The 20,206-nt window shown below is 42.3% G+C and overlaps 1 protein-coding gene across 1 annotated transcript; it reads right to left on the bottom strand.

Moving 5' to 3' along the window:
- Positions 1-187: 187 nt before the first annotated feature.
- On the bottom strand, positions 188-4,673 carry C1H4orf36 (chromosome 1 C4orf36 homolog). Its single transcript, XM_028505409.2, has 4 exons — positions 4,208-4,673; positions 3,315-3,451; positions 553-707; positions 188-352 (listed from the first exon to the last, which is right to left on the bottom strand). The coding sequence occupies exons 2-4, from the start codon at positions 3,374-3,376 to the stop codon at positions 219-221; spliced, it is 351 nt and encodes a 116-aa protein (XP_028361210.1). The 5' UTR covers positions 3,377-3,451; positions 4,208-4,673; the 3' UTR covers positions 188-218.
- Positions 4,674-20,206: the final 15,533 nt, after the last annotated feature.

Here is a 20,206-nt window from a genome sequence, read left to right as displayed (position 1 = left end):
TTTTCATCTACTTACTGCGTTATTGCTTGTGATACAATGGAACAGGTGGGTGGCAGGGACCAGAAGGCCTGTCAGAGCTGTCCACTCAGCCATTGGCGCTGGCTCTTCCCCCAGCAGCATTCACATGCCTGCAGGGAAACTCACACAGAGACAGGCTGCAGACCTTCATCCCTCCAGACTGGAAGGCACAGAGCACAGACAGGATTCTGAGGAGACTGTCACTTAGGTGGAAGAGGTCTTCTCAAACCACCTTGCTTCCCCCTTAGGGAAAATTGCATTTCCTCAGCTATATTTTCCTGATGTTTCAGATTATTCAGGTGTTTTGCTTCACTTTCCCTTTCCAGTTTGATGTCTAAAAAATAAAATACATGAAGCAATCCAACAGATATTTTCTCAAGGTGTAACTTAGAAAAAACTGAATATTTATTACATAGCAAAATTCATATTCTTGAATATAAACAAGAAGAAAATGAACATATTTAAACATTTAGCTGATAATGAGCAAAAGATATAAAATTTACAGTTTATTAAAGTAGTTCTAATTGAACATACCTTCTGCAGTAGGAAGCAGACCATCCTTTCTGATTTTACACCTTTTGAGGTGTACAGGACTACCAAATGTAATTTCTTGCAAGAATGGGAACTTGATTTTGGCCAGGTTGGTGTACCAGATCTCCGTAAGCTGTGCAAGATCCCACGGTTGCTCTCTGGAGCGAAAATTCATTATTTCTCTCAACAAATACTTATTAAGCATCTATTATGGGATACAGAAGACATCTAATTCTCAAGTTCTGTTTTCTACTATACATTTTGGTTTATGGGTGTGGGGTATTCAGGATTTTCTAGAATTGCTAGTCTAGCCAGGAGAAGGAGCTTTATATTAACCAATGTAATGATATATTGAAAAATTACCATAAGCTATAATGACAGGAACTTCTGTTCACAATACAGCCTCCCTGATGTCAATGGAATCTCTCCATGTCTTTTAAAATGATGTAGTCTTTTATGGCTGATCGAAAATAAGGTCACGTTAGGGGAGAAGGAACAAAGCAAATAAGCATGCCCTGAGGAGGGTGATTAGCACACACTAAGACTTTGAGTGTGTGATCTTATTTTAACCTTTACAGCCACTATGTAGGTAGACAAGGGAATTGAGATCCCCAACTTAATTAAGAACCAGTGTTGGTACTTAGCCTAGGTATATTTATTTAGAAGCACTAGTACTAAGAGAATCCTTAGAAAACTGAAGGGAGATGAAATACCAAACTATAAAACTTAAAATAATCACTACGAACTTTAAATGAATTGTTTTAGGTATCCTAACTAGGAAATTTAAAATATCAGCTAAAAAAAGCAATGAATGTTTCTCATCTACAGTCACTATAAGCTCATCTGCATGAGGAAGGGGAAGACCTGCTCTGGCATGAGTGAGGGCAGGGAGGGCAGTACACACATGCCATCCATCCTTTAGTTTTCTACCTCCAGCCTCCTTACTACTTTTCCTTCTAGCTTTAAGGATTGACTTGAATTTTACAATTACTAGAGGTGTGCTTGAACAACTGCACTAAGCTATTTACGAGATGCTTACTGAAGCACTGTTTGTTCAGAAAACCCCAAAGAAAACAGCTTTGGTGTCTATCAAAGAGCTTGGTTAACAAATTGTGGCACATACTTGTAATGAAAGAATGAAGTTTATCCTTATATGTTGATTTGGAAAGAAGAGCAATAAAACAGCTAATATTTATGTAGCACTTACTATACGCTAAGCATTATTTAAATCAGTTTACACATATGAACTCATTTAATTACCAAAGTAACCCTATTCGGTAGGCATGTGCAGTTATTATCCTCATTTTAAAGACCAGGAAACAAGAGCTGAGAACAATTTGCCCAAGGTCACAAGGCTGTTGGTCTTGAGTTGGAGTTTTGAACAAAGAACATCAAACTTTAGAATCCGTGCCCTTCCTTAATCACTAGACTTTACCAGATGTAATGGGATAGGGAGCAAACTTCAGCATAAGCCCGTGTGTGAGACCGTGCGTGTGAGTGTGCATGAGGTCTGTCCGGGAGGTATCCAGTCATGTAATATGAAAAACAGAGACATTTATTAAAGATACAAGATACAAAAAACAAGGAGATTAGGAAACCTGTGTGAGGCCCCAAGGTGCCTACTTTGAAGAGGACTGAGGCGTCATTGTCCTATATGCATTCCAGTCCACTCTCCTTGGCTGCCAGGTTACATCCATGTTGTGCTAACCGTTCTCATTATACTAACAATGGCTGGACTTTTTCCGGGCAGACCTCATACGTATATGTGCATCTTGTATAATACACAAATTCTATAAAAATATATAAAATATTTTACCCCTGAGTATGACTGGGGTGTGGGGTAGGAATGGGGACATGAGAAATAACATTTTTATTTTCCCTTAATGCTTCTATGCCAGTTGTATGTGCTTAGTGTTTTTTAATAACCTTCTAAAAATAATAAAACAAAAAGCACAAGGTGCTTTAGCAAATGAACTCCAAAGAGTGCTACTACCATTCTTTCCTCTTAATTCAGTTGCTCTTATAAATAGTATGATATAAACTACTTTCTTGTGAGAAGGGTAGAGAAGGCACTTGTTTTGCAGAGATCATTTGGCATTGCCTGCCAAAGTATCCAGGATGAAAAACTGACCCTTCACACTAGTTAATTAAGTGCTCTTGTTAAGATATACCTGACACCAAGGCATTTTTAGACAGATTTGCACCATCTACAGAGGTATTTTAAGGCAGTGGGCAATAGTACAAAGTGTCGCTTTAGAGTAAGGAGACTTCACTTTACTACACAACTGTCTTTGATCAAACCATTTTTTCAAATCTCAGTTTTCTCATTTGAAAGTGCACTTTTGGCCCTGACTGCTGTAGCTCAGTGGATTGAGCACCAACCTGCAAACCAGAGGGTCACAGGTTCTGTTCCCAGTCAGGGCATGGGCCTGGGTTGCCAGCCAGGTCCCTAGGAGGGGGCGGCTGAAAGGCAACCACACACTGATGTTTCTCTCCCTTTCTTTCTTTCTCCCTCCCTTCCCCTCTATCTAAAATAAAAATCTTTTCTTTAAAGTGCCCTTTTGTTGTAAAGACCAAGTAAGATGATTTATAAATTCCTGTGATAGCGACTTCCTTAAAAAGCAAAACACAGCATCAAGACACCTGAAAATGTCTCATGCAGTCTAGTATCTACCTCTCGAGGAACACAAGGGTGTCCAGTACTTTTATTTTAGCAAGGACACTACGTACGTCAAGTCAATGCATACCGGAATAAAAATACTTACACTTGATAACTGCCCCTCAGAACGGTTTTCACTGAGTTCTTCCTTGGCAAGCCGTAAGCCATGGTGAATTGTTACAGTCTAATTTCCCAACACAGGTGCCTTTTGTAATAAGGATGCGGATACTCTGTTCACTTTGCCTGAAATGGTTGCAACACACCTAATCAATGGCTTTCGTTTGAATATTTTTTAATGTTCAAATAATAAAAAGATTCAGAGAAAGTATTTCTGAATGCCAGGCCGTCCCTAACAAAATGTTCAGTGAAGCTGAACTGCTATGGTAGAACTGTGTTCTCTTTTATTTTCCAGGAAGTCGTTTTACCGCTTCTTCTGGTCTTGCGAGGAGAAAATGCCAGGTTCACAGCAGGGGTTCCTTCCGTCCCTGCCCGAGCCGGCCAAACCGGCTCCAACCCCGCACCTCCCAAACTGCAGCGGACTGCGGCGGGGTTAAGTGGCGCGGGACAGTGCGGCACTCGACGTTCCCGGGGCCCCGCCCCACCCTTCAAAAAGAAAAAAGGAAAAAAAAAAGCAACCTTTCCCAGGTTTTCCCTCTTTGAAACACCTAACTTAAAAAGTGTCTAATTTTAAGCAACGACCCTACTTCCTCCCCCACGTACAGGTCTCTTAGGCAAGTCCCCCGCACCCGGCCCCTTTTGCACCTCCACCCGGGAGCCAGCTCCTCGGAGCGGGCAGAGGTCTGGGTTGCTGCAAGGCCCGCAGCCCAGCGGCGGGTCCCCCCCGAGCACCTCCCGCCCTCCCCGCGCACCTCCTTCCCAAGCTCCCGCCCAGCTCCTACCACTACCCGAGGGCGGGCCGCTCCACCAGCGCCCCCGGAGCGAGTGCCAAAGGGGGAGCGAGTCCCAAAGGGGCAGCAGGGGGCGCCAGGGCCTGCTTACCAGCACTCGGTGTCTGTCGACCGTCGGGATTCCCAGAGGACCGAGGGCAGAGCTCGCCGCAAACTGGGTGCACAAGGCCGCGCGCGCACCGCGGCCCGCGCCGCGGCGCACTTCTCCTTCCTGCTGGCGTGAGGAGCCGCGGCTTCAATAAAGGGCTTTGTGGTGGGGTCCCGCCTGCGAAGGCGCCGGGGCCACAGGCCCGGGACACGCGTCGGGCGGGTCCGCTTGGGGCAGGTACCTGTGGGTTACACAGCCGAAGACCCGCACACCCTCAAGGAACAAAGTCCTCTAGCGCAAGAGGACTGTAAACTAGTCCTTTCCCTAAAAACTACACTTTTAAGGGTCAGGAGGTTATGCTGAAGCAACTTGGGGATTTGGGTTAGGGACCATCTGGGGCCTCACTTAAGGAAAAGTTCTCAGTTACGACTTGCTCACTGTGACGATTTCTCATTGTGACGCTTGAGCAGCGCCAGTGCGGCAGTTCGTGCTCATCTGCCCGTCGGGGCCCCGGACAGTTTTAAAGGCTAAGGCTCAAAACGCCACGTGATGTGCTTTGTGTTCGTGCTTACGGTCAACTAGGATCAGTAAACGTGGCCAGTTTCTAATGATGTCCTGGTGATTCAGAATGGATCCACATAGTTTAATATATCCGATGGTCACCACTTAATGTCAAATGAAAATAGCTTACCTTTCCGTCTTGCATGAGCGGTTCGCTGTCAGAACTGGCTTGGATTCTAGTTCTGCCACTTGCCAACTTTAAGATGTTGCCTACATGAATTCTGTAATCCTCAATCTCCTCTATCAAACACGGGTGACACTCTGTATCTCTTATAGGGTTGTGGTAAGGATTAAAAATCGTGTCAATAAATTCTTTGTACCTAATTATCTAATTTTGAGCCTAGTCACAACTTGATGAGATAGGCAAGGAATGTTTATTATTCCAGTTTTATAGAGGAAGGGTGAACTGAGAGGTTAAGGGACTGCTCAGGGTCACACAGTTTAGTGAGTCGCAGGGCCACCTTTTAAAGCTAAAACACGGTGCCCTACTGGCCCTGACAACTAACTCTGATACTAGCTCCTGCCTAATTAGAATATGTTCTCAGGGTTGACCCCCCTTCAGAAGGTGCTCTTGTTCCTCCCAGAAACTGGAAGGTGAAGTTTGGCTTGCTCTTTAACATTTCTATTCTAGGACCAATGGAAAAGTGACAGGGCAGAATGGCAGAGTTAGCATGGTAACACGAAGAATGCTGAAGCCATTAATGGATTGTGAAACCAATGTAGTAGATTTTGACCTTGGCCAGTAGAGCTTGAATTTTTAAAATAAATTAACATGGAATGGGGTGGGGGGAATGAGAACACATCACACAAGTAAGTGTGTTGTTTTGTGGAACTTTCTGTTACACACATGCCCTCATACACATGCCTATGGGTGTGTATAAATTCAGTGTAAAATGTAGTTCTCACAATGGGTCTAAAAAGTTTGAAAGCCGTTGTGTAAGAACAGAGATGAAAAAGACAGAGACTGTGTTGCTGATGTCACAAAAGATGGGGCAGAAGCAGCCACCTTAGAACTGAAGGGGCACATGGACCCATGGCCTGCTCTGTTTCTGTAGGTGAAAGAATCAAAACCCAGAGACCATGTGAAGGGTTCAGGGCCAACTGAGAGGTCAGCCAGCCTATGACTTCTCCATGTGAGAACTCCAATTATATGTGTATAATTCCTAAAAATTGGGTCTAGTTATTTTCTATATGACTCACTTTGAACAAATATGGTGGCAGTTGCAGAATATGACTTCTGAGTCTAGGTCATAAAAGGTATGGAGGGCCTCCTTCTTCAGCCTCTCTTGGCTAACTCACCCTGTAGGAAGGAGGTCAGCTGCCACATTGAGGAGCCAGTCAAGACACCTCAGGGAGGAATTCGCCTGCAAAGGAATCAGGGTGTCCAGCCAACAATGGAAGAACTGAGGCATTTTGCCACTAAACAAGTGAGGTGGATCCTCCCAGGCTCAGTCTAACCTGCACATGACAGCAGCTCCAGTTTCTACATGAAACCTAATGCAGACCCTGAGCCCACAGACCCAGGTGAGCACTCTAGGATTCCTGGTCTTCAGAAAATAAAAGATAGTGTCTATCATTTTAAGCCATTCACAACCAGCACCAACAGAAAATTGAACTGTACAGAAGTCTGACAACCAAGGAGTTAAACTAGACACATTCATCCAGACCGGTAGGAGGGGCAGAGTTGGGTGGCGGGGGTGGAGAGAGGTTGCAGAAAAAAAAAAAAAAAAAGTGGTGGCTGGTGGATCCCGCTTTTGCGCAAAGCGGCAGCGGGTGGACCCAGTGAGGCAGCAGATTGTGGAGGGGCTGGGCGTACAAGGCAGCCAGTGGACCGGCAGATTCACACAGATAAACCAGGTGAAACTGGGGAACAAGACAGGCCATGCAACCCAGGGTCCCATCCTGGGGAAATAAAGCCTCAAAACACCGATTGAAAACACCTGTGGGAGTTGAGGTGTTGGGAGAGACTCCCAGCCTCACAGGAGAGTTCACTGGAGGGACCCACAGGGTCTTAGAACATACACAGACCCACCCACATGGGAATTGGCACCAGAAGGGCCCAGTTTGCTTGGGGGAAACAGTGGAAGGGACTGAAAATCAGCAGAGAGCAGAGCAAGCACCATTGTTCCCTCTCAGACCCCTGCCCCACATACAGTGTCACAACACAGCGATTGGGTTGGCCCACCCTGGTGAACACCTAAGGCCCTGCCCCTCACTATGTAACAGGAGTGTCAAGACAAAAAAAAATGGCCCAAATGAAAGAACAGATCAAAGACCCAGAAAAAATACAACTAAGCAGTAGGGGGGAGAAAACTGTACTTGAACAATGATTAAAATAATTAAAAAAAATACAACTAAGCAACCAAGAGATAGCCAACTTATCAGATGCACAGTTCAAAGCACTGGTGATCAGGATGCTCACAGAATTGGTTGAATTAGGTCCCAAATTAGATGAAAAAATGAAGGCTATGCTAAGTGAAGTAAAGGAAAATGTACAGGGAACCAATGATGATGGGAAAGAAGTGGAAACTCAAATCAGCAGTGTGGACCAGAAGGAAGAAAGAAACAATCAAACAGAAAAGAAGGAAGAAACAAGAATTCAAAAAAATGAGGAGAGGCTTAGGAACCTCCAGGACATCTTTAAACGTTGCAATATCCAAATTATAGGGGTATCAGAAGGAGAAGAGGAAGAGCAACAAGTGGAAAAGTTATTTGAACAAATAATAAAGGAGAACTTCTCCAATCTGGCAAAGGAAATAGACTTCCAGGAAGTCCAGGAAGCTCAGAGAGTCCCAAAGAAGTTGGACCCAAGGAGGAATACACCAAGGAACATCATCATTACATCACCCAAGATTAAAATTAAGGAGAGAATCCTAGAAGCAGCAAGAGATAAGGAGGCAGTTACCTACAAAGGAGTTCCCTTCAGACTGTCAGCTCATTTCTCAAAAGAGACCTTGCAGGCAAGAAGGGGCTGGAATGAAGTATTCCAAGTCATGAAAGGCAAGGACCTACATCCAAGATTGCTCTATCTAGCATAGCTTTTATTTAGAATGGAAAGGCAGGTAAAGGGCTTCTTCTCAGATAAGGTCAAGTTAAAGGAGTTCATCATCACCAAGCTCTTATTTTATGAAATGTTAAAGGGACTTATCTAAGAAAAAGAAGATAAAAAAATGTACAGTAAAATGACAGCAAACTCACAATTATTAACAACCACACCTAAAACAAAAACAAACTAAGCAGACAACTAGAACATGAACAGAACCCCAGAAATGGAGATCCCATGCAGGATTAGCAACAGGGGAGTGGGAGCGGGAAAAGACACAGAGAATAAGTAGCATAGATGATTGGTAGAAAATAGACAGGGGGAGGGCAAGAGTAGTATCGGAAATGTAGAAGCTAAAGAACTTATGACACATGGACATGAACTAAAGGGGGGGAATGTGGGTGGGAGAAGGTGTGCAGGGTAGAGGGGAGTGAAGGGGGAAAATGGGACAACTGTAATAACATAATCAATAAAATATATTTAAAAATAAAAATGAACAATAAATGTATTATGTTTTGTAGACATTTTCTGGGCAGCAGCTCATTTCGATAAATCTCATTTAGACCCAATTAAGATCCTTAAAAACTGTCAACGGAGAAAATACATAATAACCACCACTCCTCTACATGTATTTAAAAATAAAATAACACTAAATACTATAGAAAGTAGAAGAAAATACAATAAATATCTGGTTTTCCCCTCATAATGACTATTTCAATATTTTCTTTTGAAATATCAAATTATTTCTAAACCTCCCTATACCTTTCTCTCCCTCTCTGTCCTTTCCCTTCCTCCTTCCTTCTCTCTTTCCTTGTTTTTTCTTTCTGCATTTTATCCACCATCTCTCCCCCACCCCCACCTCCCAGTTCACCTGCTTTTCTGGTGACTTATGCTTATCTTCCTATAGGGTGAGTCTTCATTGTTCTCATCTCTCCCACTAATTTTAACCATTTAAATTGGTTGAGAGGGCATTGCTGCCCCCTGGTGTTAAAACTAAGGTGCAAGGAGAAATGCAAAAGACACAGTAACAATCATAATAAAAACAATACTAGTGAGGTAACATTTACTATGCTTTGGTGCTTTGGCCCCTGTTCAAGGTACTTCATATACATTGTACCCATTTAAGTATTACAACCATAGAGGCTATTATTAACTTAGTGATGTGAGTTTAGGGATGTTAAAGAAGAAAAAACTGAGGCATCTCAAGTGTGCATGTCAGGTCCTAGGATTTGACCCCAGACTATCCTGATTCTGATACTTTGCTGTCTCTGCAACATTATACATTCTCTCAGGGTTGTAATTAGAACAAGCTTTTAGGGTGTATGTTTGTAAATATTTTTTGCAACTGACCATTTCAAATACTTTGTTAAGTTCTCACCATGTATGTCACCAATATTTATTCTCATTTCAAAGAGTGATGTTTATTTCTTTTAATTTAATTGGTAAATCACAGACACAGCCTATGTTTTTTTCCTGGCTTCATTGGAAACTTCTCTGGTAATGATATACCAACTTTAAGATACTGATAAAGCAATTCGCCTGCAAAAACTTTAAAATCTCCAAAAAACTTAGCACGGAAAGCTCTAAATAGTTTCAACCCTTTTGAACTACTAGTGCCTTCCTAATTCTCACATCTCCAGCCACTCTCTTGCTACTGAACTGAACTGGGGATCGGCCACTGGATAGGTTTCAGCCAAAAGAAACCGCCAAGTTGACTCTGTGAGCAGGAACTTTATTACAAGCCAGCAATCAAGGAGCATACTGGGAATGTTCCCAACACAGGTCCTCTCCTAACAGAAAGGACTCCAGGGCTTTACAGGACTAGTTGCTTACATCATAGCATGCTGAGGTATGTTTTGGGGTAAACATGCACAGTAGGTGGACATGGCATGTGCACATCACATGTGCAGAAAAATGGCGGATGAACCAAGCCTCAGGTGAAGATTTCAGTGTTACAATCAGGGTATAATGAGAAGAGTTCCTGCTGAGGTCACCAGAGGGGTCTTCAGTCAGCTTTAATGGGTCTTGGGCAGTTTCAGGTGGTTTTCTAATCTCTACCTTCTGTCCCTGAAAAATAAAAAAGCTCTCAGGCAAGCAAGCAAGCATAGTAAATATTTATGTAATTATGTAGGTTTCTTTGAAGTGTTCAACCCTCTGTACAACCCAGGTAGGCTACACCTTCACTTGTTCCCCTCTGCATTTGTGTATGCTGGGTTGTGTAAACCTTTCTTGCTCTATTTGTTCTACTCCAGTACACACAGGGGCTCTGCTCTCACCACTGGATCTCACTACTCTTTGGATGGCCCCCAAATCTGATTCTCTAGCCAGGCTTGCCTTCTTTCCTAGATTCACATCCTGCATTTCCAATGGTTTGTGACATCTTCCTAGCTAACTATCCTGTTCAGACCCAAATGTCAACATATACGTAATAAAATTCAACACCTACTCCCTAAACCATCTCTTTTGTTTCTATTTTTGGGTTGGCCCCATGTGTCTCCCGTGAGCCAGCCTTCAAGCACCAATCCATTTTTGAGGCATATTGTTGGGCACCTATTCAGTGCCAGCTATTATTCTTGACCACCTTATGTGACATCTGACCTTCACACCTTAGGAGAGAAGAAGATAATAGTTTCCCTAGTATAGTTAAGGAAAGAAGTTTATAAGGCTGCAAAATGACTTGCTTACAATGACGCAACTACAGTCATGTGCCACTTAAGGAGCATCAAGAGTATGTTCTGAGAAACGTGTCCTCAGGTGGTTCGGTCTCTGTGCAAATGTCAGAGTGCACTTAACATACACCTAGATGCTGCAGCCTGCTTGCATCTGGGTCATAATTTTCCCCTTGCCTGAGACATCCCTATAATAAAAGACAGAGTAACAGGAGCAAAACAAACAAATATTAACTAATATGTATACATCCTGTATTCACTGGAGATACCAGGGAAACTGGGGAACTTGCCAAAATGGATGATGCCACCACCTTCCTTAAATGCCATCTCCCACTGAAGACAGCGATGCTGGGGGGGAGGGGGCCATCAGTAATGGGAGGTTACCAGGAACAACCCAGCGAACCAGGGTGCAGGGTCAGGCCTGTGTATGTTGTTCTCTTCTGCACTGGTAAGAGTTTCTAAAGACATGGCCATCCCTGCTCCCGGATGTTTCAAGGGAGATGACCTTACAAAGGGAGATTTCCCTTACAAATGAGTGTCTTTTACAAAGAACAACTTCTACTTGGTTTTCAGGGCTTTTCCCATGTCTGCTGTTCCCTGAAGTTAATCAGCCAAATAATTGTTATGCTAAATAGACATATTTTAGGGTGGCAAATGCTCTTCCAGCACAGTTCCTAGGCTACAAATCTGCATACAGGTTACTGTGCTAGTACTGCAGGCAGCTATAACACAATGGTATTTGTGCTGCATGCTGTGGTATAACGGTATGACAACTATGATGTCACTAAGCCATAGTAATTTTCAGCTTCATTATAATCTTATGGGACCAAAAATGCCATCCATTGCTGACCCAAAGGTCATTATGCAGTGCATGACTATAGAAAGTTGTAAAGCCAAATTTAACACAGGTCCATTGTTGGGAACTGCCCTGACTGGTTTCAAAAGCTGTAACCACCACCCCCCCCCCGCCCCCCACGACTAAGGCTGAATAAGTGACCTTCAGATAAGAAGCCACTAAGGAGACAAAGCTTATCTCCCTGGCAGGAGCACCACTTCTCCTTTTACTTCACCCGGCCTGGGCCGCAATGCTTAATTGGTTAGCCAATGACAGGTAAGATTCCCCAAGGGGGGAACAATCTAAGACAGGCATGATCATGGGGAGGCCCCAGGGAAGGACTTGGGGGCTATAACAAAAGGGGGTGATGGACCCTCATCCCTCGGCTTTGACATAGCCTGAGTCTTCATTCTGTCTGCAAGAAGTCTCCTAATCTCTTGGCTGCCTAACCTCCCCTGCCTGACTTAATCCTAAAACAATGACAGAGGGTGGTGCAGCCCTGTGCTAGAAAGGTCCGGTTTCCTGGGTGATTGGGCCTAAGAAAGAATATGTAAAAATCTGTGAAAACTGCTTTGTTTAGAATGCTCTCAATTAAATGATAAGGGTCCAAGCAGGAAATGAGTTTGTTCCTCAAAGTTTCATAGCTCTTTAGCTATTTGACCCTGACTCAAAATAGGCCCTTAGAGTTCTTTGTATGTTATCTATGGTTTGATCCTTACTGCCTGACAACAATTAATGAGCTTTACATAAATTTCTGTGCAAAAGAAACCTAATAAAAGCCCACTGAGGAAAAGACTCTTGGCCCTTCTCCTTTGAGAGATCAGCCACCTTTCCTCTTCAAGCAGATCATGTCTTGGTAGACTTATTCTCATCCGTGGCGGCCTGCGGGCAGAGACCTCCCACAGTCAGTTTTACTCCTGATCTATGTGGGCAAAAAAGGGGGGGGTCTATGGAAAGTAATTTCACACAGTGATCTGATCATAAATTCCTAACGAGGCAGGTCAGGGTGGTGGTCACACCCCAGGCCTAGAACGTCTTTAGTGAAAGGCTTAAAGCCAGCTCTGCCCTCTGTTCTTGTGCATCTAGGTTAACACACCTTAGAAATACCAGAAGCAACACCTCTCAAAGGGGAATTAACCTTCAAGAGAGCACATGAGCTTGTTAACTATCCTGTCATCCAATCCCTGCCTTGTTTTTTCAATCCTTTTTAGGTCTCCTCCTTAATTTCAAATACAGAAACGACACTATAAAACTTACTCTCCAGAGCATTTGAGATCTTGTTCCCTGGCATACAGCATCACTTTGGCTCAGATAAAGTCTTACTGAAATTCTCTGCAGGTTTGGATGCTTCTCATTTTGACATCTATCTCCTTTGAGTGCTCTGGACCCCCTGGCTAGATATATGTATCCCCCAAGACAAAACCTGGAACAATGGGGATCCTTGGCTGGCTCTCAGGTGGGCACCACGAACCTGCACCTGTCATAGAGCGCTGCATTTGAACTCCTCCTCTATGCAAGCGTAAAGCATTAGTTATAAAAATAGGAAGAAAGGTCTTTCCCTACAAGTTTTAATATATGAGGCAATTGGGGTGTTAAAATGTCACCTTCTAAAGTATAATTGAAGCAGGATTTATCTGCTTCAGTTCGACATTTCAGTTCCATGCTAGTTTATAAGTTAGTTTAAAAATAACTAGGAAAGTAGGAGCAACTAGATAATTGAGATCTTTAGTTATTCATTAAATGTTTGTTAAAATGAATATTTTATTGACTTTTCAAAAACATAAATCACATCAATTGTGATTTATCACATCAATTGAACTGTCTTCCTGAGGAGAGAGACACCAGGTGGAGGCAGTGGAATCTGATAGAAATGGTCTAATGGGACACTCAAGAGTTGGAACATTTTAGTAAGCCTGGTAGTTAATTTACATGAAAAGCTTTTGTTCCAGGAACTGCAGGTAGGGCCCACCCTTACCGCAGCAGAGAGACCGTCAGCAGGTCCACCTTTATGCCTTAGGAGGACTGCAGGCGTATCAAGGTGGCATGGAGCCATTGTGGTCCTGGGAGTGGCAGAGGACCACCTGGGGCACAGGTAACTGCCCACGGCGAGAATGCTGCAGTTTTTTTAAAATCTAATTTTCCCCAAATTTCAACCCTTCATCGCTCTTTGTTTTCTATTATAGAAAGACTGGCTTGAAAGGAAATGTAAGGTGGTCTGTTAGGGCACAAACCCACCATCTCTCAGATCACTGGCCACGTGAATAAAGTTCCCATAGAGATTCAACCCCTGTCTCTGCTTATTGGATCTAGTAGGTGACAGGCAGCCATGACAGCCAGCTTTTCCAGTTTCATAAGTAGGAACCCAAAAGCCTGCACTGTAGACTCTTCTCACAGATATGAGAAGCTTCTAAGCCTTTGTATATCACTTATTGAACCTAATATATAATTCTCAAAAATATTTTTATGATATGTTTCTATGGGTTTGTCTAATCCTTCACATAAATATTATAGTGCTCAGTCTCTAATGTTAGTAAATGACTTTTAATTATTTTACATTTTGGTATATTTATGTAAAGAAGTCATTAAAGTTAGTATCTAAAGGGATATAAATGTTATTTCTCCTAAAACTTATTTTGAATATTTATATCTCACATTTACCATATTCATATACTCTTTAATTTATTCACTTCAATGATTCATATTTCATCGTCAGCTTTAATTCGGTTAGATTCAAGTCAGTTTAATGAATATCTATTGAGCACTTTCTGTACGTAAGGCTCTGTGGTTTGGTCCCTCCAGTCTAAAATTTGTCCCCTTTTTCCCCTCCTCCCATATGCAAGAAAAGCTCTTTTCCCCTTGAAGATTTAAGTCAGTTATAAAAAGTATATGTTTCCAGCTTGGAGAAATATGGAAAAAGAAATGATCACCTCTCCTTATGTCAGTTGTGAAAGCTGTCTTGAAAGAATTGATTCCTTTTTTAAAACCAAAATCTAAAATTAGAATGCACATAAACACCCACAGGTTATAAATACCAATCTACTTAAATTCAGAATTTAAAAACAAAGAATTATTTGAAAGTGTAGAACTTTTTGTATTTGCTCAAATACTGACTTAATGATAAACCTGTCTGAATTTTACTCCTTAATTCTGTTTTGTCTTCTGGACCCTCTAAAACAAATTCTCTTTTGAAACTTTTTTTGATATGCATATGCCTTATAAAATGATTACCAAAATCAGGACATTGAAGGGGACCACCATGTGCCATCCCCAAGTATGCCATTTGGAGGGGGGCATATATTGATTATCTTATGCAGGTTATTTTTAAGAAACAAAAGACTCAGGAATAATCTTTGACCTTCCTGCTAACTACCTAAAGGAATTTAGACAGAGGGCCTGCAGGGAAGGGGGCCATTCCCACAGGTAAGTGTAGTTTTATGTGACCTAGTGGTAGATGGGGAGAAGCCCAGCAAGGCCTCATTTGATCCCAGTCCCCTGTCCTGTTGTTAAAGATGGCCCAGTAGACAGGTGCACACCAAACAATTGCTTTTCATCTTCATGTGAATTGCCTTCCTGCTTCTTGAATTTGAACCACAACAGCCCTACTTTCTCTGTAGCTCTAGATAGTATATTAGCTTCAACTGCCTGATTTATCCTCTGTCTCACGTTCTCATAGATCCCAGGTATGTACATGCATAATAAATGTGTTTATTTTCCCCTGTTAATTTCCCTTATGTCAATTTGGTTATTAGACCAGCCAAAAGAACTAAGAGGGAAAATGAGGATCAGGGGAGGGGGAAGAATTCCCCCCACAACATCCATCGCCCCATTTAGTTAGCTGTAACTGGGTGTGTGTGGTGAGAATGCTTAAAATCTAATCTCCTCAACTTTCAAGCACACAATACTCTATTATTATAGTCACCAATTCCTTCATTTATTGAATTTTTGGGGGTGACACTAGTTATAGAGTCACCAGTTCTTAATTTTTTTTCTCAGCTTCCATTGCTATTTTCAAGGTATTGACAATAAATTGAAGTACACCCCCCCCACTGCTCATTAGTAGGCATTGCAGTCTAATATGCTTTTAATTTTTAAGGTTGATCCCATTATGTACTGTATAATTGAGAAAGGAAAAAACAATGATGAAACAATGCTAAAACACACTCATTTCTATCAGAAAGTTAAGCAAAGTTTCTAAAATGTACCTACGTAGCTTTACAGACTTTCCTCGGATATCTAAAACATACAGTATTTCATTCTAAATCTCAGGAAATTGGTAATATTCAGACTAATACTTTATATTCTGGGGAATGCTTTACATTTTGCAGGTCTCTTAAAAAAAGACTTCAAACTCCACAATAGAATGTGACAATGGCTTTCTAGTAACTTTCACAAGAGCAAACATTGGCCTTACAGCTCTAGCCAAAATATACAAGTGTGTAGGAGGCAGAATTCTAAGATGATCTAAGTTATGGGCTGAATTGTGTTCCTCCAAATTTCATATATTTGAAGTCCTAATCCCCACACCTCAGAATGACTATATTTGGAGATAGGGCCTTTAGAAAGGTAATTAAGGTAAAATGAGCTCATATGGATGGGACCTATTCTAATGCAGCCAATGTCCTTGTAAGAGGAGGAGGAGGTTGGGACACAGACCTACCTGCACAGAGGGAAGACCCTGTGAGGACACAAGGTGGAGGTGACGGCCACCTACAGGCAAAGGAGAGGGGCCTCAGAATAAAACTAACTCTGCTCACGCCTTGATCTCAGACTTCTCACCTCCAGAATGTCAAGGATGTAAATTTCTGTTGTTTGTTTAAGCCACATAGTTTGTGGTACTGTGCTATGGCAGATCTAGTAAAGCAGCACAGCTCACAAAGTTACCAACCACCTGTGTACACACCTGGACAAGCCGCCATGCATGTCAGCAGCCAGGCTGCAGCAGAGCCTGAGGCTGGTGTCTAGGAGCCAAGGGCAACCACCGCTGACAGCCAACCAGATAACAGGACCTTGATCCTATAACCACGAGGAATTGAATTCTGCCAACAGCCTCCATAAGCTTGGAAGAGGACTCTGAAGAGACAGTGTGCTTTGAGAGAAAGCGTCTATTAAATGAGAATGCAGCCCAGCTGACACCTTCATTTCCCCCTTGTGAGGCTCTGAGCAGAGAACCCAGCTCTGCCAGGCCCATATTTCTGATCTGCGAGATAGTAACTGAGTGGGATTTTAGACTGCTAAAGTGTGTGGAACTGATGTGCTGCGTAGAAAAGGGTGCAAATGCAACTGCAAACCCAAGAGTTGGGCCATCACTGCGTATGATTCAACGTCACTTAATTTATAACATCTCTGAGAAGACCCAGCACCAAGGAAATTTTTTTTCCCCACATTGTCTTAATAAGTCCCTGATATTTTAAAATTGCAATTCTAGGTTGAAATTCCCCATTCCTTTTTCAAGTACCTCACCATTCATTTAGAATTATAATGAACAGTTTTTATTTTTGTGGCTGCCCAGGATCTGATCTTTCTTTTTGGAGAATGTGCCTATGTGAGTTGTGAGGGGAAAGAGGGCTTGCCTTGTACTGCAAACAGACCAAACTCCTCTTTCTCCAGCCTCAGTGGTCAGGATGCAGGCTCTCCCCCTGTTCTTGGTTCCCTGCTCGGTTTTGGAATCTAAAGCAGATAATTCAAAGAAGGAGGGTAGCATCCAAGTTAACACCACGAGTAGAGGCATGTTGTAATGTGTGGTGGAGGTTAAATGCCTGGGGCCGAGTGCCAGACTTCTGGGTTTGATCGTTGCTCTGCCTCTGATTAGCTGGGTGTTAGTCAATTTTACTAGGTTAACTAGTAAAAGCAGACCTATCAACCTTGTACATTGCAGTTTTTCTCAAAACAGCAGTGAGAATGATATTTAAAAACAGTATTGCATTATTTTTTTATTTTTAAATATTTTTTAAAGATTTTATTTATTTTACCTTTAGAGAGAGGGGAAGAGGGTGAGAAAAAGAGGGAGAGAAACAGCACTGTGCACATCAATTGGTTGCCTCTCACATGCCCCCAACTGGGGACCTGGCCCACAACCCAGGCATGTCCCCTGCCTGGGAATCGAACCAGCAACCTTTCAGTTCCTTTCCATTCACAGGCCAGTGCTCAATGCACTGAGCCACACCAGCCAGGGTTAAAATCAGTATTATATTATTAACTGAAGTTACCAATTCTTAATTGTTTCTCAGCTTCTATTACTGCTTTCAAGATACCAACAAAAAAATCAAAGGACACCCCCTTTAGCTCATTAGTAGGCATTGCAGTCTAAAGGCAAAGTTTCTCAAATGTATCTAAGCAGCTATAACCTCCCTGGCTTCCTTGCTGTTTCTCAAGCCTTTGAGGCATATTCCTACCTGTCACAGGTTGAATTTTGTGCCAAAAAAAAAAAGGGGGGGATATTGCAGTCCTAACTGCCATTGTGACTTTGTTTGGAAATAGGGTCTTTGAAGATGTAATCAAAATAAAGATGAGTTTTTTTTTGGATAAGAGTGAACTTTAAATTCAATCACTGAGTCCTTAAAAAAAAAAAAAGACACTGAAACACAAAAGGACACCCAGTGATGATGGAGGCAAAGATTGGAATGATGTGTCCAGAAGCCAAGGAATGCCAAGGGTTGCCATCAAGGACAAGAAGCTAAAAGAAACAAAGAACAGATTCTTCCTCAAAGCCTCCAAAACAAGACCCAACACTGTCAATGCCTTGATTTTAGACTTCTGGCACCATGAGGTAGGAGGGAAGAGATTTCTGTTGTTTTAAGACACCCAGTGTGTGGTTCTTTGTCAAAGCAGCCCTGTGAAACAAATGGGCCACCATAGACCTTTAAACTATTGTAGTTTCTTCTACCTGGAATAAACAGTCTTCCTTCTGACATTGATAAGACTCTTACCTCCTGTCTAGGCCGTACCACCCTGAATGCGCCTGATCTCATCTGATCTCGGAAGCTATGCAGGGTGGGGCCTGGCTAGTGCTTGGATGGGAGTCTTTCACCTCCTTCAAGCCTTTGCTCACTGAGGCTCTCCCTAACACTCTGGTCAAAATTATCACCCTTCTGCCGCACTGGGAATATAGTCAATAATATCGTAATAACTTTGTGTGGTGTTAGATGGTATAGACTTTTCATAGTGATCACATCATAAGGTATATAAATGTCAAATTATTATGTTGTACACTTGAAACTAATATAATATTGTATGCCAAATATACTTTATTTTTTCCAAATATACTTTACTAAAAAATAATTTTTAAAACTACCACTCCTCATCCTTGTACTACCAATCCCCATACACTACCTTGCTTTTTTTCTTTTTAAGAAACTACTTTATTAATAGTTGATAACTCTTACAAATTCCAGGCATGTTTCATAGCCCAGTCATCTGTTATGGGTACTCATCTCTGAAACAGCTGCTTAAATTTTGTACAAATATTAAGGAATACTTTCATGCAAGCTAAATTTTAGCTCACATAAAATAAATTTATGTTAAACAAACAGAAGTAATATGAAAAATAGGAAATTGTCCTCTCTAATTAAGATGTTAGGACCCAGCTGGTGTGGCTTGGTGGGCTGGGTGCCGGCCTACAAACCAAAGGGTCACCAGTTCAATTCCTAGTCAGGGCCCCACGTTGCGGGCCAGGTCCCCAGTTGGGAACATGTAAAAGGCAACCAACTGATGACACATCTCTCCCTCTCTTTCTTTCTCCCTTTCCCTGTCTCTAAAAATAAAATCTTTTAAAAAAATGTTTTAAAAAATAAGTTAGTACAGTAAGTCCTCATTTAATGTTGTCGATAAGTTCTTGGAACTGTGGCCAAACAACAATTTTACTATATGCTAATTGATAATAAATAAGAGCTAAGTCACTGGCATCTCATAACACTATAACAAAATGAAATGACGTCCGTTATTAGAGGACCTGCTGGACTCCTAACAAATTGTGAATAAGGTGGTCCCCCCGCCCCCAGGAGCTTTTCAGTAACCCTCAAGGTGAAAGAGAACTTTTAACCCCCCACTTTTCCTTCTCTGTCTCCTTCTCATTTTTCTCTTTTTTCTTATTTCTTTACATTGTTCTATTTTCTCTCCCACAAACATTCTATTTCTCCTTCCTCAGCAGTTTCCCCTTCTCTTTTTTCCTCTTTATTCTTTCCCTCCCTGTTTCAATTTACTTCCTCCCTTCCATACTTTCAATTCACCCTTTGTCTCCCTTCCAGTGTTGGAACCATTATGTGCTAATGGAGACAAGTAAATTTCAGCTCTGGGTTTTTGTGGGTTTTTTGCATTTATCATTTTCTAACATAATTTATTTATTATGTTTATGGTTTATTATGTGATCATCAACTACTATCAGAATATAAACTCCTGAACTCTGTTGGGGACCGCCCTGCCTGGTCTCAGGAAGCTGTAACCCCCCGTGACTTAGGCTGAGTGAAAGACCTCCGGACCAGAAGCCACTAAGGAGACAAAACTTATTTCCCTGGCACAAACGCTGCCTGTTCTAATGCCTGGCTGCCTTGCATGATCGGCAGTTAAAGACGGGTAACAATTCTCTAAGAAAGATAATGAATCTAAGACAGACTCGATCTTGTGGGAATGCCCCAAGGGAAGAGACTCGGGGCTGTGGATTTGAAGGGGTGATGGACATCAACCCCTGCCCCCTCGGCTTTGTCAAAGCCTGAGTCTTTGTTCTTAGATGTGAGAAATCCAAGTCTCCTGGCTGCCTCTGTCTCCTGCCCTTCTCAGGCCTGTGGAAATTAGCAGGGGTGGTGCAGCCCAGACCAGAAACAGCAGACCCCTGGGGTAATCAGGCCGGGGACATAAAATATGCAAGATCCTGTGAGATCTGTTTGCTGGAGGATGTTACT

Source organism: Phyllostomus discolor, chromosome 1 (genome assembly GCF_004126475.2).
Source record: "Phyllostomus discolor isolate MPI-MPIP mPhyDis1 chromosome 1, mPhyDis1.pri.v3, whole genome shotgun sequence".
In the NCBI taxonomy this organism is placed as follows: Eukaryota; Metazoa; Chordata; class Mammalia; order Chiroptera; family Phyllostomidae; genus Phyllostomus; species Phyllostomus discolor.
This window is presented reverse-complemented; position numbering and strand designations above follow the sequence as displayed.

Coding starts and splice junctions, on each gene's coding strand:
- C1H4orf36 (XM_028505409.2), bottom strand. CDS start 3,376: ATGGCTTACGGCTTGCCAAGGAAGAACTCAGTGAAAACCGTTCTGAGG. Junction 708..3,314: donor CTGAGGGGCAGTTATCAAGT/GTAAGTATTTTT, acceptor TTTTCGCTCCAG/AGAGCAACCGTGGGATCTTG. Junction 353..552: donor TCTGCTTCCTACTGCAGAAG/GTATGTTCAATT, acceptor TTTATTTTTTAG/ACATCAAACTGGAAAGGGAA.